The 27,998-nt window shown below is 40.3% G+C and overlaps 3 protein-coding genes across 4 annotated transcripts; 2 read left to right on the top strand and 1 right to left on the bottom strand.

The window, feature by feature from the left end:
* Positions 1-64: 64 nt before the first annotated feature.
* rmi2 (RecQ mediated genome instability 2) lies at positions 65-1,660 on the top strand. The gene is made up of 2 exons (XM_077527754.1): positions 65-486; positions 1,411-1,660. The coding sequence occupies exons 1-2, from the start codon at positions 192-194 to the stop codon at positions 1,602-1,604; spliced, it is 489 nt and encodes a 162-aa protein (XP_077383880.1). The 5' UTR covers positions 65-191; the 3' UTR covers positions 1,605-1,660.
* On the bottom strand, positions 1,310-23,512 carry zc3h7a (zinc finger CCCH-type containing 7A). Its single transcript, XM_077527722.1, has 23 exons — positions 23,319-23,512; positions 21,710-21,806; positions 20,846-20,885; positions 20,557-20,760; positions 19,068-19,226; positions 17,679-17,759; positions 16,951-17,004; positions 10,302-10,341; positions 9,709-10,076; positions 9,372-9,621; positions 8,641-8,669; positions 8,412-8,556; positions 8,176-8,334; positions 7,868-8,073; positions 7,546-7,646; positions 7,277-7,458; positions 6,972-7,045; positions 5,610-5,740; positions 5,437-5,542; positions 5,250-5,358; positions 5,037-5,170; positions 2,992-3,155; positions 1,310-2,246 (listed from the first exon to the last, which is right to left on the bottom strand). Exons 2-23 carry the CDS (start codon positions 21,778-21,780, stop codon positions 2,057-2,059), a joined length of 2,997 nt encoding a protein of 998 aa, XP_077383848.1. The 5' UTR covers positions 21,781-21,806; positions 23,319-23,512; the 3' UTR covers positions 1,310-2,056.
* pla2g10 (phospholipase A2 group X) lies at positions 22,907-27,914 on the top strand. 2 transcript variants are annotated; one of them, XM_077527741.1, is made up of 5 exons: positions 22,907-23,606; positions 25,030-25,135; positions 25,988-26,174; positions 26,559-26,665; positions 27,271-27,914. In XM_077527741.1, the coding sequence occupies exons 2-5, from the start codon at positions 25,078-25,080 to the stop codon at positions 27,417-27,419; spliced, it is 501 nt and encodes a 166-aa protein (XP_077383867.1). In that variant the 5' UTR covers positions 22,907-23,606; positions 25,030-25,077; the 3' UTR covers positions 27,420-27,914. The 2 variants fall into 2 exon arrangements, with proteins under 2 accessions (XP_077383867.1, XP_077383860.1); XM_077527734.1 differs by lacking the exon at positions 25,030-25,135 and having other exon boundaries at positions 22,909-25,029.
* The last annotated feature ends 84 nt before the right edge of the window (positions 27,915-27,998 follow it).

Raw genomic sequence — 27,998 nt, 5'->3', positions numbered from 1 at the left:
TTTGTATGTAGTTACGTCACGTCCTGTATAAATGCTGACAATCCACTTCCAGTGCTAGTTTTGCCTTTTATTTTGAATTGTGCTCACATAGGTAATGACGTATAAATCGGAAGTCGATCCTCACGCGGGAAATGAAAAGCTCGGTTCATGTTTACAAAGGACAGCAAGTTAGCAACATGTAATATGGCGTAATGGACAAACCAGATAACGCCACCGGTGAGAGGAAGCGCGCTCCCCCCGTGAAGGTCCTTTCCAGCCAGCTGAGGACGGCCACGGAGGTGCGGGGGAGCTCCGGCGAGCCTGGGGCCGGCTGGGTCGTCAGGCTGGGCAAGGATCGTTCCCTGCAGGTTTCGCTGGTGTGGATGCAGGGCACCGTGCTCGAAGTGCAGCTGGCAATCAACAGCGTGCTGCTCATGGACGAGACGGGCACGTTCACCGTCCAGGGTGTCAATAGCATCCCCAAAGGGAAACCGTGTTTGTCCTCGGGTAATTAAAGCGAGACATTTGGTTTCTGACGGTTACATGATATTTATTCGCGAATTGGAGGCCAATTTAGGTACCAATATATTTCAAAACGGAAATATATAACTTCGCGAAATGTACGCCCAGTTCAACTGTTACAGTACCTACTCGTTAACTGAAAGTACCTCAGTAGACCAAAATACCTAAAGTTTGCGGTATGTTTTGTTGCGCTTGGCGCAGCACTACCGAATAAATCCTTCATAGTTAAAACTTTTTATTTTAATGCGTACTATTGGCTGTGACTGTGCAAGTCAATGCTAATGTGCTAGGTATGTTAGCAACTATGCTGACTGGCAAAGAAAAATTAGCATTACCAATAATTAATAAGCCAGTAATTGTTTCTTCGTTCTATAGCCTACTAAGTAAAACTGGGCTGTGTTGGTTTACACCATCCAAATATGAAAACAAAAGACTTACCTTAGGTCGACGCAAGAGAGCAGTATTGGCTTGGTGTCACTTCTGAGTCACGTTTTTCTCTTCCTTTGGTGATTTTATAGGAGTGGGTGTACAGTATCATATTGAATCAGTCTAATTACTTTTAATGTTAGGGAGAAAACAGTGTTCTAAAAAAATGCAAGACATAAAACCATACTGGAAAAAAAACATTCAAAATGTATCTTCTATTTAGTATGAAAGTTGGTCATGAAGAGGGATGGTGGAGTGATATACAGTAGTACTTTAGGCATTATTTATTATTATTTTTTAGGTGGACTGACCGAATCATTGTATCAATTTTGTGAAAACATGAACTATACCCAATTGTAACATGGGTTTACGTTTCAGTCCGATGCCAGCAGTAACTTTTTTTTTTTTTAAGCGTATTTGGTGATTTCACATTCAAGCACCTAAAAATAACATTCAATTTCTAACCACCCCTTTCTCCCAAAGGTAAATACGTGATGGTGATGGGCATCATCCAGGCTGTGTCTCCCGAGCCTGTGATCCGCGCCGTCAAGCTGGCTGACCTCTCTGAGCAGGCAGCGCTGCACAGACAGATGTGGAAAGTGGAGGTGGAGGACCTGCAGCAGGTGCTGGTCACCAGGGCCCGTCCATCTCCGTTGGCCCGTGACAGCTGGAAATGAAATGGACCTCACCGGACACTTTTGATTATCGAATGAATAAAATCATTTGCTTGTTATATTTATGCAGATAATGTCCCTAAACTTCCTCCCTGTATGTAAGAATGTCCTTCACAAGAGAAAAAAAAAATCGAAGACGTTTCATTTGGTGTGTTGACTGTTTTTAGTGGTAACAAAATGAGATAACTGACCAATGTGGATTAATTAAAGTCATGTAAAACCTGTGTTTGAAAATTGTCAAAGAAAAGGCTTTACAACGTGCTACTTCCATCACCCTCTTCATATGAGTGGTGCATAGCAAAGCTTCTTTGTCAATGCTACCATTTGTTCGACCGGCAATGAAGGAGACGGTTATCGTCATCGGGCTGGTCTGTCGCTGCTTTATAATTATGATGTGATCCATCCTGGATACCTTATATTGAGTACTGCTTCTATTCATGTGCTCTTCAATGCCATTACTTAATGTCCTTAAGAAGAAAACTGTATTTTCCAAAGTCATTATCATTGGGTGCTATAAGATGGTCTCTTCTGGCTTTGGTCAGTTTCATCAAAAGCACTTCCCGCCGCTCTTTCCACTCCCGAAGCTCCTGCTCGCCATGGGCCAGCTTGCACGAGTCATCCTCTGTGCACGTCCCTATGTGGAACCTGTCCCAACACACCACCAAGCATTTCAGCATGTTAGGTCGAACATGAGTTAGCGACGCCAACACGTTAGAAGTGTCCTAATGAGGACAAGCACTATACAAAATTAGATGGATTCTTTATTTTTTTCCCCTGCACTTACAGCAACACTTGTCTGTGGGTGCTACATCCACTTTACAGATACTATTTTGTTGTGATGTGATAGACAGCTACGGAAATAAATATTACATGTCATAGGTAATAACTGCCACCTGCGACTAATGAGTGCATGGCATTGACTGGAGTGGAGGTCATCCAGCTGTTTCGCATATGATCTATAGACAAGTATTAGTTCTCTTGAGGCAAACAGTGTTGCAGTTGCAGCTATCATTTTGCACAAATGATAGCACAAATGTCCCTTTCTTGCTAATACAGGGGTCTCCAAGTTGGGTCCTCGAGAGCCCCTTTCCAGCCTGTTTTCCATGTCTCCATCCTTCAGCACAGCTGAATCTAATGATCAGCTAATCAGCAAGCTTTGCAGAAGCCTGATAACGATCGTGATCATGAATCAGGTGTGTTAGTGGAGAGAAACATGGAAAACAGGCTGGATAGGGGCTCTCGAGGACCCAACTTGGAGACCCCTGTGCTAATATATTCAATTGATTGAATTGAAGTGACTTGACTTGAAGGTAAAAGCCTCTTTCTAAGAAGTCGATCCATCCCAAAGGGTTTAGTAGTATTGTGTGTTCTGTGGTCCCACAAAGCTCACCTCTCACAGACTTTGAAAGTGCCGGTGGGAAATCGATACTGCCAGCAGTTGTGGTCTTCCTCAGAGGTGAAGACCCGTTCTTTGTGTTTTTCCGAGGTGATGTGCTGTTGCCACTGCTTCTCGCTGTTGCAGTTCTTACCGCACAGCCAGCAGTGATTGCCCGCCTGCACCAAGCACACAGACATCTCAGTTGTTTGCATCGTCATGCTAACAATGGCATCAAACAAAGTCTTATTTCATTTTACACTAACTTGACAAGGAATGGACAGAATTTTGCAGTAAAAAACGCATGATGGATTCCCATGCTTCAATTCACTACCAGCAGAAGTTACATATAAAAATGATTTTTGTATATATTCAGTTTAATAGCATTTTAAAGTATTTTGATAAAATAGACCAAAACATGATATTACTATGTATCCAAGGTCTGAACACTTAATTGATTTTTAAAATGCAATTTTCATTGTGGGACAGCTGAGTCCTGCTGACATGCTTAAAGGGATAGTTCGGATTTTTTTTGACGAATCTCAATTTCATCCTCACCTCCAGTGTGTGCTATCAGCACTGACTTACGCTTAACAGTGTTCTGTGACCGGAGTTCTGGTCCTGTGTTGGACGAGAGGAAAATAGTTCGGCAAGTTGACTTGGGTCAGGGAAATAAAAGCGTTTTTCTTCTAAAAACAATTTTTGTTCAAAAGAGTGATACATTTGCCTGAAAAAAAAAAAAATTCAAGACTCCATTACCATTACTATTTTTCACTGTGCGGCGCGCCGCATACAGCTGATAGACGCGCACTAATCTACAAGTTGTCTATTCGAAGGCAGAAGGTGCACGGATCAGCTGTCTGCAATGCATCGATCAGCTGTCTACAGGGCGATGCGCAGTGATACGAACGAACAGAAAAATAGGGCCCGCTGGAAATGGCGTCTGACTTTTTTCAGAAAGGAGTTTAGTGTGCAAACATATCACTGTTTTGAACACAAATTATTTTTAGAAGAAAAACGCTTTATTTCGGTGACCCCAGCCAACTTGCTGGACTATTTTCCTCTCGTCCAACACCGGACCAGAACTTGTGTCAAAGAACGCTGTCAGGGGTAAGTCAGTGCTGATCGCACACACTGGAGGTGAAGATGAAATAGAGATTCATGTCAAAAAATCCGAACTGTCCCTTTAAGTCAATAACACACTAGTAGAAATGAGTAAACTGGAGTTACCTGTTATGTTGCAGTTGGTTATTTGAACAAGGATGGAACAATTTTTGAAAAATCATCATGTGTTTACCGGTTTTACAGTAGAGTGCATAACGTACACAATAGATATCTGGATGTCATGTGACTATTCCCCAAACACCCTTTATCAAAGCCTATTACTCGCAATGGGTGTACTCGTTTTTATCCGTCAACTTTCCGTCCAAGAGAATCCACACTTATTAAACTCAACTTTAACATTTGGCATTTACTCAAAGTAGCGGACACGTTTCCTATAGTGCCAAAATGGCGGCGACTACATCCATTTTGGGATGTGTGATGTCAAAGTCCTGATTTCTATATGACTAAATGTGAGTCTGGCAAAGGCCAGATTCCCATAAAATACAAATAAGAAAAAGAGGACAAGAAACACAAGAAGTTGGATAGCTGTTTTTCCAGTAAAATACATTACTTGAGATGTTATATGAACACTCAACCAAGCCAGTTGCTTCTTTTCTTGTGTCCGGTAACCGCGCAACCTTCCTGACTTCCTAGTTCAAATCTAGCAGGAACGGCTCAACTCAGTTGATGACAACACAGAAGGATTATACTGAACAGGTTACCGTTTAACATTTACGGTTGTGGGTCTATGAACATATCAGGGATGAAGAATAAATAAATAAATCACTAAACACCCCATACCATAGAATACTTGTTCAGATTAATTTGCTGACTGTGACTGCAAGGAAGGGCTTCAATTGGGCCTAGTTGCCAGGATGTGTGTAACCGGCTTTTCAATGACCCAGCACCCACAAAGTCAATTGTTTCCTACATTGGCCTTTTTGTTGCCAACTCACCACTTCTTCCATATAGTCTGTTGGCATGTGGATGGGCTTGCCGTTCTCCCTCACAGAAACATTTGCATTCTCCTCACCCCAACCCGCCTTTTGAGACTGCAACCACTGGTCATAAAGCTGCTCTGAATCTGCAACTAAATACACACCAAACACGATTAGTGGTGTCGCATCAGGTCACACATTTGAATTCTGAGAAGAAAGGAGTGGACTCACTGTTGTTTTCCTTCATGAAGCTCCAGAGGTCTCGCTCCTCTGTGCTGTGAGCAAATGTGCAATTGCCAATATACTGACACTTCTTGCCAGCTGACACATGCATGCAAATCTACGGGGTAAAAACAAAACAAAACACTAAGTTGGTGAGTTTTTTTAGATTCAGATGTCAATATTGTTGGATATGTACCTCAAACTGAGCTGGAATTGGCTTTTTGGTAGGAAGGGCTCGAACTGTTGTCCATTTTTTCCTTTCATTAGAGCTTACCAGCACCACACGCTTGTCTTTGGCCCACCTGCAAAATAAAACTAGCTGAGCACCAGGTACCAGACCTCTCACTTCGTGCCTACAAATCAACTTACGTGTGTCTCGCCTTGGCTGAGCAATATTTTTTATTCTTGTCCGGTTCACTTAGCTGCCCGTTTCTCCAACATTGGCTACAAACAAATATCATCTTCAAATTTTGAGGCCCGAACTTTCTTTGCCCTAAAACCTGATGGATGATCAGATGGGAAATGTTAAATGGGCTGACTTTTATATAGCGCTTTATCCAAACCATAGCACCCAAAGCGCTTTACAAAGCCTCAGATTCACCCATTCACACACATTCATACACCAGTGGTCGGCTGCTGCCATGCAGGGCGCTGCCAGGTACACTGGAAGCATATTGGAGTTCAGTGTAGGGCTGAACGATTAATTGCATTTGCAATTAAATCGAGGTGCGATTTATTTTATTTTTTTCGAGGTGCGATTTAAATGCTCGTTGAAACGGAGCGGAATGAGGGAGGGGGGGAGCAGGAACGTCACCGCTGTAACTAAAGCCAGGCGCCAGAAGCGCATGTTTTTTTTGAGAGTTTTTTGACGAATGTCTAACATGTTTAATCTATTTGATTTTGGCTTTAAACCACTTCACCGTTGTGATTTGCCTCTTTTAATGTACGCGTATTCAAGCGTTGGTGAACTAATGACGCCAATCGGTGAACAAACAACGCTTTAATGACAATTTGCAAGTAACTGTCGGCCGCAACCACGCCAGAACACAACAGCTCTGAACGCGCTTAGCTTATCAAAACAAGTCAGTGTCGCTTTCACGGCCTGTCCAGACCATTGGAAACTACCCAACCCCCGACCCAGCCACAAGGATTGCTACAGAATGCTAGTGTATTTTTTATTTATTCATTTTTTTTAAATCAACTCACCAAATGTTACGTTATATGAGCATGTATAATTTTATTTTGCCTACACTTTTGCATATGTGAGTTTACTGACTGGAGATAGCTAACTTTTATTTTTTAAACAGGTATATTGAATTTATTTATTGATAAATGCAGTGTTTACATGTCATGTTTCATATAACATGAAAAGCTGGATATGTTGAAGTGGTAAATTGTAACTGTAATTAGAAAAAAACGTGAAGGCTTCTTTGCCATCATGTTAAGATCCTGTAATCTATAATATATCTGATATTGTTTATTATGATAAACTTTTGTTAGGTAAAAAAAATCATTGAAAAGGACACTGAATAAAATAATGGCGTAAGATATCACAATCGCAATTTTGCGGGAATAAAATCAACATGGTTAACAGGGGAGAGGATCAAACCCACAACCCGACAGATGGGAGACAACCACGCTACCACTGAACTACGCCGCCCATGAACAGATGGGACAAGTTTCAACGTCTTTCTTTTAATGGCAGAAATATATGGCAATGTTAAGTGTTACCTGGCCACCTTGCAGTGCAATATTGGAGTTCCAAAATGTGGTGGCCTCTTGAACAATACCTTCATGACTGATGCCTGTGTGATATCAACAGGAAAAAAAGTCAGCATGAATTCCATATCCCGTAAATTCAGGGCTACAAGTTGAAGTTTCTGTAAAGCGCTTTGTGACAGCTAAGGCTGTTTTAAAGCGCTAAAGATGACTTGACTTGTATTCGACCCTGTGGCTAGTACAAATGTTACATGTACCTTTTGTTTTATTTATTTATTTTATTTATATATATATATATAGAAGAAGAAAAATCTTACGGCACTCATGCTGCAGCATCCAGACTTTCAGCTCAATGAGGCTGTGAGCATAGAAGCACTCGTCCTCCCTCATGCAACCGTAGCGAACTTCGTGTCGACACAAGTCGAGCTGGTATAGGGGATTCAACATTCGGATTTTGGAATACCGCACCGTATTCTCCTTCAATATGTGTACCAGGCACCTGGCGGACAAACGGAACAACTCAATGGCAGAAACTAATTTGTTCCAGATTGCTTCCTGGATAGTAGAATGGCTGCCAAGTACTTACTTATGTTTCTCAAAATCGTGCTTGGTTACCGGGTGAGAGCAAAGCGACGGGTTATCTTTATTGGTTTTGCTGATGATTCTAGGTTTGTGGTCGAAACATACCTGAAGACAAAACACACTCTTTTAGCATTTCATCACACGCCAAGTACTGTTCTAGACCAACAACAATCCCAGACATTGACAAATGAGCACTACTGACTGATGACGAATCTCACAAGGAGGGCCTCCTCGTCAATTTAATATGATAAATCGCTACTTGGAAGATTAAGAATTTCTCATAGTTTCCACAAAGAGACGCCGATGGAGTGAAGCCGTATACTCACTCCACAAAGAAAGACAAATATTTCAGGGTGTTCCTGTAAGATCTTGGTCACACTCAGCCTCATGTTGGAGCTGGGCCCAAAAGGGTCAAAGAGAAGTTCCCGAGATATAAGGCCTATCCGCTCCAGCGTCCAAACGTCAATCTCCTCTTGACAGTATGCAAACGTGCAGTGACCGGGATAGACACATTCTTTTCCCACAGCCACCTCTGGAGAAAAGTGCACAGGTATTTTAGATAAACTACCAATGATAGTGTGTGAATACAACTACTGTACTGTTTGAAGTCAAGCTTCAAAAAAGGCAATTGCACCTTTGCAAATGTAATAAGGCCCAACATATTGGGTTTTTGTTGGTCTGGGTCGAATTAGCTTCCATGTTTTATCAAGTGACTGTTTGAGTCTGCCCAGTAAAACGTCCTTTTTGCATTTGTGATCGTCGGTATGGAGCGTGTAATGCAACATGCTGGCTCCTGCGAACACAGAGCACATGCCAGATGAGACACCCATCGTACACTTTTTCCTCTTGACAATACAAGAGTACACTCACCTGTTCTGATATAGCAGAGTGAACACGCCTGTCTGAAATCGTGAGTTTCTGCTAATGGGTTCTTGGCTACACCGAAAGAAGCACCCTTCACCTCAGGCATGCCAACAGCCATTCCCATTGGAGTGTCATGGTTGCTCATCTGTGTCTGACAAAACATTAAAGGAGAAAAGTCACAATGTCTGAAACTCACACCATTTTGTCATCATGTTGAGTCACGGATAATATTTACCTGTGGCACGAATGTATTTGAAGAATAATCTGAAAATATACAGGCATGACATTTGTGAGTATCACTTTATTCTTGTTTATAAGCCGAAAACTAAGTCACAAATTGTTAAATTTCAGATTTTTTCAAAATTAAATTCTGTACTATTGGTGTTATTTTTACAAACTATTTACCAATCCAAATTGTTGAAAATAATTTACTGTCTTTCATGATGAAATGTTAATGTTTGAACAAGCATTTTGGGGTCTCCTGAAAGGGGACTATTTTGGAGGTACAAGGTTTTGGCCCAACACCAGCTATATATAAAATAAATGTACAATTTAAGACATTACATCTGATGTTTAAGCCTCCTGTTAGGTTCCTTTTTGGCTATACAATGTTGAGGGGCCTACAGTTGTTCAATAATAAAAAAGAAAAATATCATAGCTTATCTTATGAACTAAAACCTTTTTAAGGCCACTTTGTAAATGAGATATCACAACATGTAAACGGGACACAATTGCATGTAAGTTGCAATGTTTTTGTAAGTTTTGTAAAGAAAAGATTTTGTCTGGTATTTTTTAAGAATTGAAGATTAATTCATGTGCTAACTTTGAAAAAAATCAAATTCAAGACTTTTTAAAGAACTGCAGACACCCTGTTCTTCATAATCATAAGGACCTACAGGTGTTAGGAAATCATGAGGATGTGCATTTGTGCACACATGGCAATAGAGGAAGGGTGAGTAATTGTACCTGTTTTAAGACCAGATAAGGAGAGGCTATCCAATGTGTCAAGGGGCCGAGGAAGAGTGTTAAACGTATCCATCCCAAAATAGGCACTGGATCCTAATTGGTTATACAGCGGTGGAAGATTGACAGTGCACTGCTGGGTGCTGGATAGGAAAGGGTTGATGTGAGACGGCATCAGGAACGGACTCGACATGGAGGAGGTCAAGGGTTTAGTGTGTGGCAAAGGAAGCGGGCCATTCATTTTGGGTATGCCCTGCAGAGAGAGACAGCGAGAATGCCACAATTGAGTCAGCAAAGATCCTCTGTGGGTGGAGGCTGGTCGTCATTTCTACATACTAACCATAGTCGGTTCTGGGCCTGCCTGGTCCAACAGGTCATCCAAGTCATTCCCGATTATGTCAACCTCTAAGTCTTGGCTGGTCTCGTGTAGAGAGTGCGGCTTATTAGTTCGGCAGCCGTTCATAAAGGTAGATACGGCGAGGGGGGAGGGTGAAGGCGAAGACACGGGAAGGGATAATGACTCAAAGCCTGGAGGCTCTGACGGAGGTAGTGATGGGATGAAGGACTCAAAGCCTGGAGGTTCTGACTGAGGCACTGATGGGAGGTTGCTGGAGAACCGAAGCTCATCTACCACTGTGTCATTTAGCAGCGGAGCATGGACTGGTGTGGGAACCACAGTACTGCTGACTGGGGCCAACTCAGGCACTTCTGGAAGGCATTAGAAAATACATAAATATGTTTTGTTAAGGATGTTAACTCAAATAATAATAAATAATTCAAACTTGAAAAGAATGCTAAGACAATCCCCACACTAACAAAGTGCTTGAAAATATGTACTTTTACTAATGTTCATTTAATTTTAAGTAGCAACTCAACATTTGGTTCCTTTTTTTTTTCTTCAATCAAAAGTAATAAGACCGATTGAGCGCTTACCAATTTCTATTTCTTCAACTGAAGTTGAATTTAGGGATGCCTGAAAGAGCACAGATGAAAGTCCATGAAATGATGCATTGGTTAGCAAGCGGCACATTAAAGGTGGCATTTGCAGTTTTCAATCGGCTTGTGTAAGATTTGAATGTCGCCCCGCAAAACGAACTGTATGTACAATGTGCGCTGTATACAAGCCGACGTTTGCCACTGCTGTGACATTGGTAGCTTGCCCATGTCGGAATGTTGCCAAACATGAAATTTTACTAGTATGGTGTTCTATTTTTTGGAATGTATAATCAATTAAAAGCAACGTGGCTCAGTGGTATGGCAGTTGTCTCCCAACCCAGAGGTTGTGGGTTCGATCCCATGCAATTGTGACCACGTCGAAGTATCCTTGAGCAAGATACTGAACCTCCAATTGCTGCTGATGCTGCGTCATCAGTAGGTGAATGGGTAGTTAAAATGTAAAGCGCTTTGAGGGCCTTTTAAGGTGGAAAAGCGCTATATAAATGAAGTGCCATTTGCCATGACAAATGTAATCAACTTACATGTCAAACCAGTGAGAACGGTGACTTTGCGACTGGTTTTCCATGCCCAGCAATACAGCTGTCCGCATAGAAAATCACAGTTACATTAAGTTTAGTTTATCCTTGATTTTTTTTCCTCACGAGAACTACCAGGTCATTCTTTTTAAATAACTAAACTCATTTTAACTAACCAGAGCTCAATAATCGGGCCAAGAAATGTGTCAGTGCAATAGTCTCTTGATAGGTCAGTTCTGGTGTGCCACGACAAGTTTTAATATTTGAATTACAATTCAATTATAGGCATAAGATGAGCCATTGGTGCAAGGGATCGTTATTGATCCGTGATCAGTACGGATCAGACCCCACGGTTCGGATCGCACATGATCCGCAGATTGATTGGTGCAAAAGAAAACTGTGCATTGACAGGAAAGCAACATGATCACTCCACATTAAAGCCGATAGGAGATTCTTTACCTTAGCCAGCTGCCTAAGATGAAAAAATCTGGATTTGACAACAGAAGCAATTTGCTGGTCCAGTTTAAAATCACTGTCCATCTTGACACCCAAGTTTGAGACTGTGTTGGCGCCAGAGGACCAAAGACCACAACTTCTGTTTTCCTCTCGTGGAAGTTCAAGAAATTTAAAGCCATCCAGGCTTTGATTTTTCTCCGGACAGGACAAAAGAGGCCTCAATGAGAAAGCGTCCATTTTTTTCTAAGGGGGACATAGATCTGACTGTCATCCGCTTAGCAATGAAAAAAAAAGAAAAAAAAAAAAAAAAAAAAAGAGTCTGTCTTTCAAGATTTGATAAGGGACTTGCAACCCGTCTTTTTTCCACCTTCGTTCACCTTTGCGGCACTCCTGTTTGGCTGCACGTTTTTTCATTGAACCAGGACGCAGGTCTGACTTTTGAATGGAGCCACTGAATGAAGTATATTGAGGCAGCGTGAGTGGAACCATGAGCTGAGTTCCTCTGTGTTTGAAGTGGGGATACAAAGCTCATCAAAGGCATCAGAGAACTGACCAGCAGTGAGGAGGTTAAAAATTCAAAGTCGTTTAAAAAGTACTTATTGTATTTTGGATAGATGACACAGCACAGTGGCCGACTTCAAAGAAAGTGGCTTCAAAGCTGTTAATCGGTGCGGCAATAGACATCGTTTACATTTAAAATTGTTTTTAAAAATACTCGCCATTCCTCCACCTTGGCCCGACATCCTCGGAGTGTTCAAGTACGTCAAGTCAAGACAAGTCAAGTCAAGCACAGCCAGGCGGGAGTAATTCAATCAAAGCGGTGGAATCACCGGCGACAGACCAGGTCTCCGTCAGGCATAGGGAAGAAATCCAAGTGGTTTGAGAGGAAAAACTCCCTCAGAATAAACGTTTTGCCAATGACCGCGCATTTAATAGCACGATCCTTGTGGGAGCATGAGCAGGGGTGCTTGGCACTTCTGTTCGGCGGTCTCGGGGAAGCTCCTTCAGAAGCTGGAGGTCGGCACCCCGTCCAAAAGGCAGAGGGCGGCACGGCCGAAGCTTTCCAGGGGAGTCGACAATCGGAAGCAGCCAGGAGTCGACAGGGTTCGGAATTAGGGATGTAACGATAACGGCAATATCGTGACATTAAAACTGGCACAATATCGTCGTCATCATGTTCACAATATTTAAAAGGAACACATCTGTTGAAAAAGTCAGGTTGATTTCCATTTGTTCAGTTCCAGCACCCTCTAGTGGCTAGTTTATTAGTACAATTTAATTTTCATTAGGGATGTTTTGGCCTTTGATGTTTAAAATCTATTCTAATTGTCAGATGAAGGGGAACCTAATTTGCTTGTGAAGCGATCAATGTGTGCTTGGATTAGCAAGTAAGTGTCTCAATATTGTTATTAGAGATTGTAGGTGGTTTATATGCATTGCTGTTATGTACAAAAGCACAATATTGTGCTTTTTTTAGTATGAGCTTTTTTTTTTTTAACAATATTGCGATCTTATTTAAATATCACCAACCGCCCCACAATATCGTGATAATTATCGTATCGTGACCTTCATATCGTGATAATATCGTATCGTGATGTTTGCATATCGTTACATCCCTATCCAGAATACACCACAACGGAGTACATCGAAGCGTTCGGGAACGAGCAGGGGACGAACGAAGCTTGTTTCAGCGCCCGCTTTCGCATAAACAGCTGGCCGCCGCGTTTTCCCCGGCGCCGCCGCTTCCGCTGTAGAGGAAGCGAGTGAATGCGGAAGAGATCAGCCGGAATGTCAGCCAAGAGCGGGGGCAACGTTTTCTTCCAACCATGCTCGAATGCACCCGAAACTCTTGACATTTTGTTGAAGCTCTAGCAAGGAGTCTGCCATACATGTCTTTGGAATGTGGGAGGAGACCAACGAACCCGGAGAAGACCAACGCAGGCACGGGGAGAACATGCAAACACCATCCAGGAAGACCGAAGCCTGGACTCGATCTTGCGTCCTCAGCACTGGGAGGTGGACGTGCTAACCAGTTTGCCATAGTGCCACGGGCCAAAACATGCCTTGTGGAAATTAAAGTTCACTAAAAAAGTAGCCACCAGAAGGTGCTAGAACTGCACAAATGGAAATCAACCCGACTTTTTGAACAGATGTGCTGCTTTTAATATTGTGACATGATGACGACAATATATTGTGGCAGTTTTAATATTGCGATATCACGACATTGCCAGTATCATTACATCCCTAATGTTTGGCAAACTCAAAATGAGTTATTGCTTGTCTTTGAAGCAGAGATATAAATAAAATTCAGCTGTATGGTGCTTTACACAATGTTTCAAAGTATTTGTATATGTTTGACTTATAGTAGGACTCAAATATATTTGTATTCAAGTAATTTTGCTAACAACTATCGGCTTTCTTATTGGTTAATGGCATTGGCACTTTCTGAATTACTGGTTTATGGGTATCGGATGAATATAGCATTATCGTGCATCCCTAATTTCGTCCGTCCTAATCTTCATTCATGAAATCGGATGACAACACATGGCCACATACCGACCTATTTAGCCTCAAAATATAGGACAACTCAAATTTATCACCCGCTGCCACCTGCCGCACACTTAGGTGTACAGTACACGTTTACAAAACGCGTTACATTACTATGGAGGACCAAAACAGCCACAATTCAAAATAAATAAATGACGAAATAAATAAATAAATAAATGAATGACTAAAAGTGAAAATAAAAATAAATATAAAAAAATATACTTCAAAAATTATAACCAAAAAAATTAATATAAATGGAAATAAATCCGTTTTTATTTTCACTTTGACATTTATTTATTTATTTAGTCATTTATTTATCTATTTATTTGGTCATTTATTTATTTATTTAGTCATTTATTTATTTAGTCGTTTATCTCTTTATTTGTTCATTTATTTAGTCATTTGTTTATTTAGTCATTTATTTATTTTGAGTTTTGGCAGTTTTGGGCCGTACTGCCAAGTCGAAATGTTATTCAAATGATAGGGCGGTCCTACAGTCTTGGGTTGGACTCCGCCGTTGCAAACCGCCTGTCATCGGTCGAGTGAGCAGCTTGGCGAGCGAGGAAGTCTTGCCGGGTTGCAATGGAGAGCTCCAGCAATGGACGACTATCTTGTCCACTGTCTGCTCTCACTTGTTGTCTAGCAAATCAAGTCGCAAGTTGAGGTGATAGTGGACACGATACTCGTCCATTGCTGGAGCTCTCCATTGCAAGCCGACAAGACTTCCTCGTTCGTGGAGCTGTTCACTCGACCAACAGGCTCTTTGCAACGGCACAGTCCAACCCATGACACGCTTAGGACCGCCCCCTCATTTGAATGACATTTCGACTTGGCAGTACAGTATGGCCCAAAACTGCCAAAATTCAAAATAAGTAAATGACTAAACAAATAAATAAATAAATGACTAAATAAATAAATAAATGACTAAAAGTTAAAATAAAAACAGATTTATTTCCATTTATGTTTATTTTTCTGGATATAATTTTCGTATTATATTTTTTTATATTCATTTTTATTTTCACTTTTAGTGATTTATTTGTTTATTTAGTCATTTATTTATTTTGAATTTTGTCAGTTTTGGTCCTCCATACATATTACAGCAGCCGAAAAGTCATAACTCACAATAGTTAAGTTTTGTTTTAAAACCAAGCTCAAACAGATTAAACATGTTCGAGACTCGTCTCAAGGTCTCACGAGACAAAAAAAAGAAAATCACCAAAAGGACGTGCACTTACGGCTAGTGTTGTTCCGATACCGATACTGGTATCCGCAGAGGTGCCGATACTGCATTAAAAGAGTGGTATCGGTATCGGTGACTACTCACAAGTAACATGCCGATACCATTAATTCCAACGCTAATATAGGATTTAGGATGCAGCATCTTGTGTCTTGCTGGTGCACGGCATTCACTGATATGTGACATGTTCACTGCATGCCGATCTAAGATATCCTATTGGCCCTTGAATGCTTTGAACCAATAGGAGGACAGCTTTTTCATGTTGAGGAAAAAAAAAAAACGGAAGTATCGGTATGGTAACGGCCGATACTGCAAAGGTGGGTATCGGTATCGGGGGCCAAAAAAACGGGATCGGAACAACACTACTTACGGCACTAGGCTTTAGTTACAGCGGTGGTGACGTTCCTGCTTTCCCCCTTCCCTCGTTTCATCTCCATATCAATGAGCATTTAAACCGCAGCTTTCCGCGATTACGTAATCGTGTGCTGTCAAACCGCAGTTTAATCGCAAATGCAATTAATCGTTCAGCCCCACTAATATCTATGAACATTTTAGTTTATGAACAAAAGAGAGAATTACATGATTTTGTAAAATCCTGTCTTTGCTAATCTGTCACGTCGACACTGTCATGTGACACACAGCACAAACACATGGGACAGACAGGAGGTTAATTGTGTGTGAAGCTGTTTTTCATCAAAAAGATAAGATTTTATGTGAAATTGTTTTAGATCTCAAATGTTCCACATTATCGGCTGACAAAAAATTAGACATGGGTAAAATGGTTGTCCTGACTAAAACTAGAGTAAAATGTTGACCTCAACTAGACGAATAAAATTAAGTTTTGACTAAAATAAAGACTAAAATGCTAGCTTTATAGTCGACTGAAAATGGACTAAATAAAAATGGGATGAGGTTGACTGTGATAAAAACTAACAAGCGTGAGTGAAATTGGACTAAAACTGAGACTACATTTAAAAATGGCAGACATAATTAACACCTGTTTGGTTCACCCGGCTCACCAAGTCAAGGCAAATCTTTTTCAGAATAATGAATTGATGCAGTGTGAGTAGCTAGTGAACACGATTCGATAAGCTGGGTGGCGCGATTCACCTCAATTTGCCATTATGAGGTGCTTTTTGAGACGTGTTGAAATGGAAGTATTTCGCAAAAGTGTAATGGAAACACTTTTTCCACATTTCCTGTCGTCATGTGACCCCGCTCGGTCATGGAGAAAAGGAAGTATGAAGTACAGGGCCACTCGCTTTTGTGTCGGAATTGCTTCCCCAGGGGTCAACAAGTCTTATTAAGCACAGAGCGGTAGAGCCAAGGCTGACGCGGCCCCATACACGCAAACAATTTATCCTCGTGACGTTGGATGAGGAGCCGTTAGCGTGACGTGACCACCTACATGAACTGTGAGATGTCGCGACAGTCAAGGCGGGGCATTACGAGAAGCAAATCACTTTTCAATGGAAAAACCTACAAGTCAAAATTGTACTTTATCGAAACAGTAGAAATATCACTTTTATTTTGATGTTGGTTTTGCACAACAATGATAAATCATATTTAATTATTTCATGACACATTCATTGGTTTATTTAATTCCATATTTAATTAATAAATGGCAAATGTAATTATTTCATGACATTTATTTATCGGTAATTATTTAATGGTGTATTTCCGACATTTGATTTTGGCACTTTTGGTCCTCCATAATATTAGACATTTTGTGCTGATTTTTTATTTTTGTGATCCATTGTACCACACAGTTCTAACATGTAAAAAAAAAAGTGCCTTGTTTTTGTTTTTTTTCTAATATTGCAAACTCCACCTTTGATAGGTACTGTACTGTGCATTGTTGACACGTTACCTGATCATAGGTGGCTTCCTGATGACTAGATCCCCGCATAGCATTCAAGGCCGGCTGCAAAAAAAGGAAATCTTGTGACGGAGAGTCAGCAGGAGTGGACAGATAAAATGTTAAAGCCAGTGTGTTCTGTGCCTTGTGACTGCTTTGGATTTTGCCAAACTAGGACTAAACATATCATAAAATCCATGGGAAACCATGACAACAGCTTAGTGGAGAATCACTAAACCCAGCCATTCCTGTTGTAATTGGAAATCCAGCAGGTCAGTAAACACTGATGCGCTAACTGCCAAGTTGGCCCAGAGTTTACGAAGCAGCAGAAGCCTCTGCGCTAATAAAGGTCCAACTGCAGATCATCTCAAGGTTAAGCACAAAATAATTGTGCCGCTGTATATACAGGTACTTTACATTTTGTATCGTATATTAGCTATAAGATGTGAAGTGTACTGTATTTTTCAGGGCATAACAATGCTTTACGTTTGAAATGCAAGTAAAGTGTTTTGGGGACAATAGTTTGTAGTGTATTTATTGGTTAAAGTTAGGCCATTATGTCATAATCACTTTCAGAGGAGCCTCAATTATCTGTAAAAATTCACTATTCGCTGCCGGGCTTTGTCCCTATCCCATGCGAGTAACAGAGGTCCACTGTAGCTATTTAACAAGGAAATCAGACTCCAGCATGAAAACATGGTTGAACATTGAGGACTACAAAGAGGCCAGGCTACACTTACCTTATTCCTTACATAAGCTTTACGAATTTTCAGTCCTAATATTTTGGCGAGGTCCTGAGTCAGCCGTATGACACTGGGATCCTGACAGAGAAAACACATTGTGAGCCGTCTGATTTACACAATTGCACACCTTCCCACACAAATAAGATCCAGTACAAGAGTCTTATCAGTGCCTCTCATTTCTAATATTTGGCCCGGCTACTGAAAGTTAAATGTAATAAAAAATATATAATTAGTACAGTGGCTCAGAATGATGTAGTCTACCATTGCCACAAACAACAAATGGACCAACGTGGCATGTCTATGATTATCGCATTTCTTTATTATCAGGTTTATTATCAGGTTTATCTGTGTGATGTCAAATTGGTCGATAACTGCCGATAATTATCGGCCATGATATTATCGTGCATCCCTAATTACTAGAAAAGCATTATCATATTTTTGAGATTTGTCTTTATTGTATCTCACTAGTATTGTAAAGAAGTAAAACATCACACAGGGCGACAGAATAAGAAGAATTGCAGGATGTCCAACCTAGTGTTAGACTTCAGTGTTTTGTTTTGTTTTTCTGCTCGTTTTCATTGTCTACTTCTAGGATCATTGTGAGGTTTTCATGTACAGTAATTTCAAAACAGGGAATTTTACTGTGTAGGCTAGCTAATAGGGGTGTGAATTGCCTAGTACCTGACGATTCGATTCGTATCACGATTCACAGGTCACGATTCGATTCGATACCGATTAATCCCGATACGAATTTATAAGTCGATTGTTGCGATTTTTTTTCATTCAAATTTAGAAAATACTAATCAGTAAGCTTGTAGAGTGTAAGATTTATATGAAAATGTATTATTTATTTATCTGAAATTTCAGTCTTATAGAGGTTGTAATCTGTTTCATGTTTGAACGGCATTAAAATAAAATATTAAGGCTTAATGTTCCGTTCATATAACATTCTTCCATGCTCAAGGTGTGAATCCTAACCCGAAGTCAGACGTTTTGTTGAATATTTTTCCATTAAAAATGGAAGTTTAAAAATCGATTCACACACACACAAAAAAAAAAAAAAAAAAAAGGCAATGATGATAAGACGTTGAATCGGTAAGACTACCGAATGAACAATTCTGAGCTCTTAAAAAAAATAATAATAGATAAAATAAATAAATCGATTTTTTTTAATTGAATCGATCCGAGAATCGCGCGATGTAGTATCGCCATATATCGCCGAATCGATTTTTTTTTAACACCCCTACTAGCTAATACATGAGCATCCATCAACATCAGCTAACACTACAACTTCCATTTCATGCATGTCTTTTTGAACCAATACAAAAGTTACAGAAATGCTGACCAAAGCAAAACAGAAGTGCTTGCCACATGGGTTTTACTTACCTGAGGCACAGCCAGAGAGCACTTGGCCACAGTGTCGTACGCCTCTTGATGCCTTCCCATCTCTTTTAAAGACTTGGCTTTTCTGTACAGTGCTTTGTAGTTGCCGTCATTCAACTGCAGGGCCTTTTCACAATCTTCTAGTGCCAGATCATACAGTCCCTGAGAAAGAGGAATTGTTGTTCAAATGTTAACAAAACTAGAGGTCAATCAGAAACACAGATAAGGATGAGGTTTTACTGCCACTTTGCAGTTCGACACCAAGAGAAACAGGTCGTTCTTTGAAATACACAAGTTGCCTCCAAATAGCATCATTCTCCAGTACTTAAGAAGCCAGATTCAAAAGAAGGGATCGTTTCCCGAACATGAAGCGTGTCCAGTGACGCTTTCTTCACAAGAAAGTATGAAATCTCATTACAAGGAAAGGTTGTTGAGACCAAACGGTAAAACTCCCCCACACCACCACCACCTTTGCTAGCTGCCATCTGGTGCAATATGAAACTACACACACTGAGAACTTGTTCTCACCTTGTGTTAACTTAACACACAATTTCCATGGTCAAATAAAGCACTTTTTCATTTCCACTTCTATTTATTTACTCAACGGCAGAGCACATTGAGCCTCACTAGGGGTCGGGTGAAGTTTGGGGGGAGGGACTTCTTTTCCACTTAACTATTTTCCCTGATCCTAAACTTTTCAGAAGAACTGTTAAAAAAAAAAAATCACAGAAATAAACTTGAATGTGGAGATTCAGCTTGCGAAACAAACATGTATCATTAACATGTTCAACGTGCTGCCCATGAAGTATTTTGAAGGCATATAGTTTGGGTCTTGTCGATCACACAATTTCCATCTATGTCCTCAAACGGGTAGCCAAATAATGCTCCTAAACTGATGACCTAAATGAGCATCAAGGGTCTGCAAATTCATTAGCTGTACTAGCCTTATTTTTCCTGTCTTCTGGTCCGTTCGTCTCACAAAGTTGAACATAACTAGCACTAGCAGTAGCCACAGGCACGAGAATGACTGATAAGGTTTCAATTTCGGTGTGTGACAATCAGAAGTCACCATGTCATCGCTTTGCCAAATTGGTAAGCCACAACATCTGCGATTAAAAGAGCCCATGTGTTACTAGGATAGAATTTCAGAGTTGGGCATCGTCTGACTGGAATTTATGATTGATGGAGGTGCCCACCTGCTTGATGATGTGAAGCCTCACAAAAATACACGGATTGAGAAGGACCGTGTATACTCACCGCGATCGACAGAAGTAATCCTATTTCACTCGGTGCTCACCTGTGCCTTTTTTTTCAAGGCTTCGCATTATCAAACATTTGCTGAAAGTGCTGAAGCACACGTCAACAGGTGGGCACTTCCGTCAATCCTAAATTCCAGTCAATGACGATGCCCACCTCTGCAATTCTTTATATTTCATATCATGCAGTAGTAGCTCCCCTACTGTGGAAGTTAGACAAACCAAAAACAACTCACCGGAATAATGTTTAGGCATGCGGCGGCTCGATTTGCATAAAGCTTCTCTAATAAACCCGTTGCCACAGAGATGTCCTCCGAGTCGGCGTAGTCGGCTACACTCAAGGCTTCCGTATACATCTCGATGGATTTTGTCCATTCGCCCTCTTTAAACACGTCATTGCCTTCACCAAAAAGATTCCAAATAAGATCCTTAACGAACTCCTGAAAACCAAAAAGACAAGCAACGTTAATAATTTTCTAGGGGAAAATACATGGGTTTGATGATGTGGATATATTTATGGCTTACTTCATAATGATCTTGACTTCCAGGATATGGCAGTGTTGATCTATAAGCAAGATAAGAGAAATTTGAGAATTGCAATCAAATTTGAGAATTGCAATCAAAACTGCTCAACACTATCGTTATCATTTTTCGTAAAAATAAATAAATAAAAATAATAATACCGGTAACAATAATAATAATAAAAATAAAAACGCTTCTCTTTCAATACAGTATTTGCGCCAAAGCTATTTTGATTGACTGGTTAGCTCGTCCGCCTGACAGTTCAGAGGTCCAGAGGGTATTCTGGCCTCCGACCATCCCGTGTGCAGTTTTCATGTTCTCCCAATGCTTGCATGGGTTTCCTCCCACATTCCAAAAACATGCATGGTAGGTTAATTGAACACTCTAAATTGTCCCCTAGGTGTGCTTGTGAGTGAGGGTTGTTCGTTTCTGTGCCCTGCAATTGGCTGGCGAGCAGTTCAGGGTGTAACCCACCACCCGTAGACAACTAGCATAGGCTTCAGCACATCCACAGATGGAAATGGGTGAATGGATGGGTGGAATTTTGATGGCTTCATTGCTTCATTCACAAGCCTGCCACCAATTATTAAGCAGAGTGATTTGGTGCAATAACCCATACCTTCAGATTGCTGAAATTTTCTCTTAAATACAATGTTTTCTCGAAAGTTACATGCTCTTCTTCTGTCTCATTATTTGCCATGTTGCCCTTTCTGAAGAATCTTTCCAAACGTGTTATTACTGATTTTTGCTCATTACTCAAGTCGTGGGAAGCTGCCAATTTGAGCTTGGCAACACCCAAAAAAATAAAAAATCTTTAGACAACATTAAACACCTAATCTAATGTGACTGCTCGCTACTGACACTTACTGAATAAACTGTAGCCCTTTCTGAATCTGCTGCCAGCGACTCTTTCTGTCCAACGGACCCAATCCAGACATGACTGTGTGTTCTTGGGTGTCAATGCCTGGGAAATAAAACAACACAACGGGCTTTTAATCACTTGTGATAAGACGCTGATACACTTAGATAACAGCTGTTCTGAAGCTTGATGGAATCGAATTAACAGACATGAACTGTAATAATAAACATATACGCCAAATTCTACAAAAAAGGAACAAAATTGTGCCAAGAGGAAAGTTTTTCTGGAATTCTAAAATTAAAGATATAAATTGGAAAAATTGTGGTTTTTACCTTATACATATTGTATGCCAAGGTAATACATCTTAATAATTTGTATCATATATATCCTACTTCTAAGTATTTAATATTCAAATTTGTCGACATTAGTAATCTTTTTTTTCTTTCTGTGGAAATGACATTTAAACAGTATTCCATTTTTTCTTTGAATGTGTGATCACTAAACAACTTTGGTCTGATTTAGTGGCCTTTTTTTTTAAGGGTTAAAGCCTCCAAAACCCCTATCTTAGTGCTAAAAGATAGTTTGCTATTATAGTAACTCAGAAGACAACAATTTTGAATAGTTATTTAATTTTGTTGTTCTTTATGTTTAAGTTTTTATTCACAAACAAAAATTTCCAAATCCTATCCCAGATTTGTGTTTTTCATTCTGGAATTAAAATCCATTTTCAAAGCTATAAAATTAATCAACAATAAGAAAAGCAGCATTTTTCCCCCACTTATCTTTCAAATGAACAGAGATTTTGTCAGGAAACGATACAAGCAATATTCTTGAATGTAAAGATGTTTTGATTATCTCAATAAAAGCTTGGATGGGGGGTAACTGCATCTTTAATTAGCGGGCAAGTGGCGACAAATCAAAAGGTCAGTCCACCGACGAACACGGCACTGGACGAATGGGTACTACAATAGACTTTTCAGACTTTTTAATGGACTGATTAAAAGCGCCTACCAAGCGTTTGTGCCATTTTATGCCTCATTTAAGAGTAAAATTCATACAAGTTAGTGGAACGGGCAGGACGATGTGAAATGGACAATAATCGGGACAGGTTACGCATGTCCTGTCCATTAGTTTCGGAGTAAGCAAACGTCAGCATTGTTGTTCTTCTTCTTCACAACAACAGCCTGACGTTTTGTTCGTTAACGTTGCATTCATACCTCCCCCAGCACACAGCGGCTCTTATTAAGTGGACCTGTGTCGGATGATGACTGCATGACATTAGCGCACGTGTGGTACTCCGACCATTTTATATAGATTTTTTTATGGTTAGCAGTTGTACTCTCGTGGCACATTAGAACACCACTACAGCGAATCTTGTTTGGAAACCGAAAGAGTTTACTTTGGCGGACGGTGGAAACGCGGACGTAACTAGCAACATGATGCTACCTGACTAGCGTAGTTTCTAGGAAGTAGACTTGCCCCAAACAAAGCATAGGCATGTCTCAAGTTTAACTAGTTCTCCTAATCAAACAATAGCGACTTGGTCCATCTTTTTTTCTTTTATTTGGGCCGGCAAACATCCCAGACTGCTTTCCCGTGGCAGCGTTGTACACTTACTTGAATGTGAACGTAAGCAAAACAAGCCCAGAAACCAGCAGCATCCGATGACTAAACGTGATTGTTCGATTTAGCTTTAAAAAAAAAATGTTTTTTTGAAAATAAGCTAAACGTATACTATCGCCAAAGGCCGCCTTTAGCTAGTTCTTTTTCTTTGCTGAATAAACAACGAGCACGTTCCAATCCGGCAAAGTGCTGCCCCTACAGTCCGATAAGGGAGTAGCCCGGTTTCGGTTTAAACTGGTATCTCTACTATCAGATCGAAGGCCTGGAATAAATGAAACGAAGGTAAGTGTTGAACTTAAAATAAAACAATAAAACCCAGCACACAGGTCTAATGTACGTTTTAGAATTTATAAAATGCACAGTGTCCATTCTTTGTGGTGATATACAAAATGCAGTGTCCATCCTTTGTGATGAACTGGACAAAAAATAAACAAAAAAATAGGCTACAAGCCCCCCCCAATCCCACCCTTTTTTTTTAGGATCTTCTGCAACATAGTAGGGAAGAACATTTAATTTCCAATGTAGAAAAGAATGCTACCAGTGTGTTCACCTGTTACAGCTGCTCAAAGTGGTGATTTAAGGAGTCAAACATTTACAATGCCTTTTTAGTTTATAGATAGATAACGTGATTTGTACCTTGAATTGTTTTATTTGTTCTTTGCATTCATTTCAGAGTACGATTAGACATTGAACTGCATGAATTTCATTTTAAAATATGGGTTGTTCTCAAACGTATGACTGGTAGTGTATTTTTGTCATTTTAAACAGTATCAAAATCTCAGTTTGTATATGACTTTTAATTATATCATGTTTGAGGTGGCATGGTGGATGAGAGGTAAGCACATTTACTGTACCTCAGTTCTAATGTTGGGAGTTTGAATCCTTCCTATCATGTGGAATTTTCATGTTATCACGTTATATCTACACGGCAGATGAATCCCCAGGGATGCTCTGTCATTAAGATGTTTGCCTGACAAAATACAATTATCATTTTTTGTATCCGTGCAGATATTTTGTAGCACTAATAATTGGATACCATAGTGACAGAGAGAGGTTCAGTGAACATGTGAAGGATATGAAAAGGAGTTGAGAGGAAGCTGCTTATGTCACAATGAGGAACTGCTGCACTATTAAAAAAAAAAAAATAGAATCTGAGCATTAATATTAAAACATAACAAATGATGGTGGTCTATCGTGTGGCAAAACTAAAAACATGCTCAAAAATCATACCGGTAATAAAAAGATGGCATATATCTGAGTTTGACACCGACAAGTGCAGTCGATGTAAGTAAATCATTCTGACAAATTCATAATAATAGATGCAGTTATAACTTTTTGTTGTTGTTGTTGTATTCACCATGTTCACAAAGTATTTATAACTGCTTATATCAAACCTCATGTACCAGTTTTAGTCTATGCATTTGCAACAAGAAATATAATCACATTTGTGGTACAATACCTAAGGTTAATTAATAATAATAACACGCAGGCAGGCCAGTTTGACAAACACTGGATCGGCTTAGCTGGCCAATGGTGATGCTCAGGAGATTATTCAGACAACATCTAAAAAAAGAACCACACTCCATGTTACACACACACACACATACACACAGCACCGATGTGAGCAGTGCGCAGCTCAGCTGTCTGTCTGCCTGTCTGTCGCATGCCATGACTGCCTTTCACGACGCACTTTTGCTCTTTGCAGGTAAGTTGGCTGCTTAACTTTAGTGGGGGGAACACGGCTCTTTTTATAATGGTTGAAGGAGCAAGTGAACAATGGCAACCTGAATGGGGAACTTGTCTTCTTCCAGGTAGAAAAGAAACCCAATTGTTCTGCATGCATTTCTGAATGTGTTGTATACTCCGTTCAGATTAAAAACAAACTTTTGACTAACGTTTCAAACTAGTCCTTTATATGAGCAAATGAACTAATCTGACACATGTATCACTATAGTTTTCCTTGAAAGTCATTATTTTGTACTTAGAGAAAGTGGAGTGAGCTTCCTGACACGTGTAGATTGGCTTTTGGTTTGGAAATTACTTTTCAAAAAGACCAAAATGTGCATGTGCATCCTGGCTGAGGAATAATGACCCAGCTGTGACTGAATTGCCTTTTTTTTTTCTTTTCTTTTTTGGTATTTTGTCTTAAAAAAGACTCTTTTTGAAACGATTAAACTTGGAATCCAGAAAGATGCACATTTTTCATTTGTATTCCGCGTTTGAATATCTGCAGATTCTTAAAATGTCACTGACATATGCACATACAGCTCATTTCTGTTCATACATTTGCCTTATTTCAAAGTCTCATAGAACGCAACCTTATGGGCATATATGAGCAGTTTTGAATGAGTAAGTGCAAAGTCAACTCGTGAGCTGGCAAGAATGTCTGTGTTTGTGCAACCCCTTGACTCGGGGCACTTCATTATTGTGTCACATAAGATAGCCTAGTTTGCATTTACTCCTGGGTTCCTCCTATAGCTTATGTTTGGGTCTCTCTCTGCCCTGTGATTCGCTAGCGACCAGGCCAGGTTGTACACCATCTCTCTCCCAATGGAATAGGTTTCAGGTCACCTTTGACTCAAAGGAAGACAAAAGTTATCGAAAATTAATGGGTTAAAGTGTCAAACAAAGCTCTTCTTCTTCTGTTATTGTGTCCGTTGAAGTGGCTGCGGTCTCTGTGGCCACTGCGGCCTCCGCGTCCACCATCTCGTCCCAGCGCTCTAAAAGAGGTCTGTTGGAGCTGGCGGGAATCATCAGTTGCAGCACGGGGAGATCGCCTTTGGCTTACGTTTCGTACGGCTGCTACTGTGGACTGGGGGGCCAAGGCTGGCCACGAGACAGGACCGACTGGTGAGTGTAAGCCCCGCCCCGATTTCACCACACAATGTCAATGCTGCAAATATCGCCTCAAGTGTACCTGATTATAGTGCTAAAGAAATCCCAGTTGACACCCTATACATTATGTGGTGCCCACGGTATAAATTAGTACCTATGAATCTCGTTTCCCAATTTCCTTTCTGGAAGCCTCAAACGCCATATTGAGCCAGCGCCACCAGCACTTCTCAATTCCACACCCAAATTTTAATTGTCTCCATCTTTTCACGCTTTCTACCCATGCTCCTCCCACCGCCCCAAAAATAATGTGATTCCAACCACCACTTTTCGATCCGCCTCCGGCCTAAATTCGGTTTAACCCTCACACGCACACAATGTAAACCTTCATTTCGACCACAGGTGCTGCCACAAACACGACTGCTGCTACGACAGTGCCGAACGCCAAGGCTGCCATACCAAAACAGACCGCTATGATTGGACATGTGATGACAAGACAGCTGATTGTGGTATTGTTTTCTCTCTCTCTCATCTTATGTGCAGTATATAATACAGCAAAACCTCTAAAGTCAAAATATTCCCAAAATAGCTATTATCATGCATGTGCCAGGCCAGTAAATCTCACAAGACCCTAGTTCAGCGACCAAAGTGTTCTCTGTGCAGGTGTTCTGGTTTTTCTTTGGCTTCTCCTCAACATTTCAAACTACTTTCAAGCTACTATGTAGCTTTATCTCCAGTGGATATAAAACATCTACACACCCATGTTCAAATATCACATACGGCTAGTCTTTATTTTTTGCATAAACGCAGTTATGTTGAGACTTGTAACACAATTAAGAATGTTATATCACCTGACACCATGCAAGTATATGACAAAGTGTCTCCCGTACCTGTGCAACAGGATTCAAGTGATCAAGTACAACACAGATGGTGCAATGTTTACCTTTGAGTATTTAAAGGTGTGTCTGAAAGAAGCAGACGATTGAAATCTATGCTTTCAAATCTGTGTGATGAATTTTTTTGTCAGCCACCACACACATATACACATAAATTAGTGTCATCCTGTCGAATCCTCTTCCGCTATTGACTAATACAAATATGTCATCCCTTGCAGATGATTTGACGGACATGTGTGAGAAGCTTCTATGTAAGTGTGACCGAGACGCTGCCAAATGCCTGAGGAATTCACCCTACAAAAAGAAATACACCCTGTGGCCGAACTGGTGGTGTGGTTACCGAAATCCAATGTGTACCATTTACTGACATGAAGATGGAAGAAATTTTGATTTAAAATCACCACTACTTACTTAACATTGGTACAACAGTGGTACATTTATTCTCTTGATTACTAAGTGAGACACTAAATGCCTTGTCATAGTATAATGAGCCTTTTTGCTATTTGGGAACAGTGAGATACTGGAGAAACTGAGTTTCTATTTACATTTTTATAAAGTCTTTGATGAATTACATCACAGGGTGGTGCTTTCCACTGCACCAGTGAGCAGGGTGAATGGAGTAACCGCATAAAACCATAACTTTATGTGAAGGGGATGTGTAGGGTAAATGGAAAATTAAACTTATTCAGTGTTGATGATGTCATTGGCCCCGAATTTAAAACAAGTCATTGAGATGGAAATCACGTGAAGGGAAGAGGGTTGAGAGACTTGTGAGAGTCTAGTCTCTCATGTTCATGCAGTAGTAAAGTCAAAATGATTGTAAATGTTTATATTAAAAATACTTATAGGATTAAATATAAAACATCTAGTCATACATTTGTATTTTTTTTTTTTTTACAAACAAAAAAAAAACATTCAACTGAGTGTGCCTTCTTGTTGCTGCGTG

Source organism: Festucalex cinctus, chromosome 1 (genome assembly GCF_051991245.1).
Source record: "Festucalex cinctus isolate MCC-2025b chromosome 1, RoL_Fcin_1.0, whole genome shotgun sequence".
NCBI classification, from domain to species: Eukaryota; Metazoa; Chordata; class Actinopteri; order Syngnathiformes; family Syngnathidae; genus Festucalex; species Festucalex cinctus.
The sequence above is the reverse complement of the archived record's forward strand: the minus strand, read 5'-3'. Positions and strand labels throughout refer to the sequence as shown.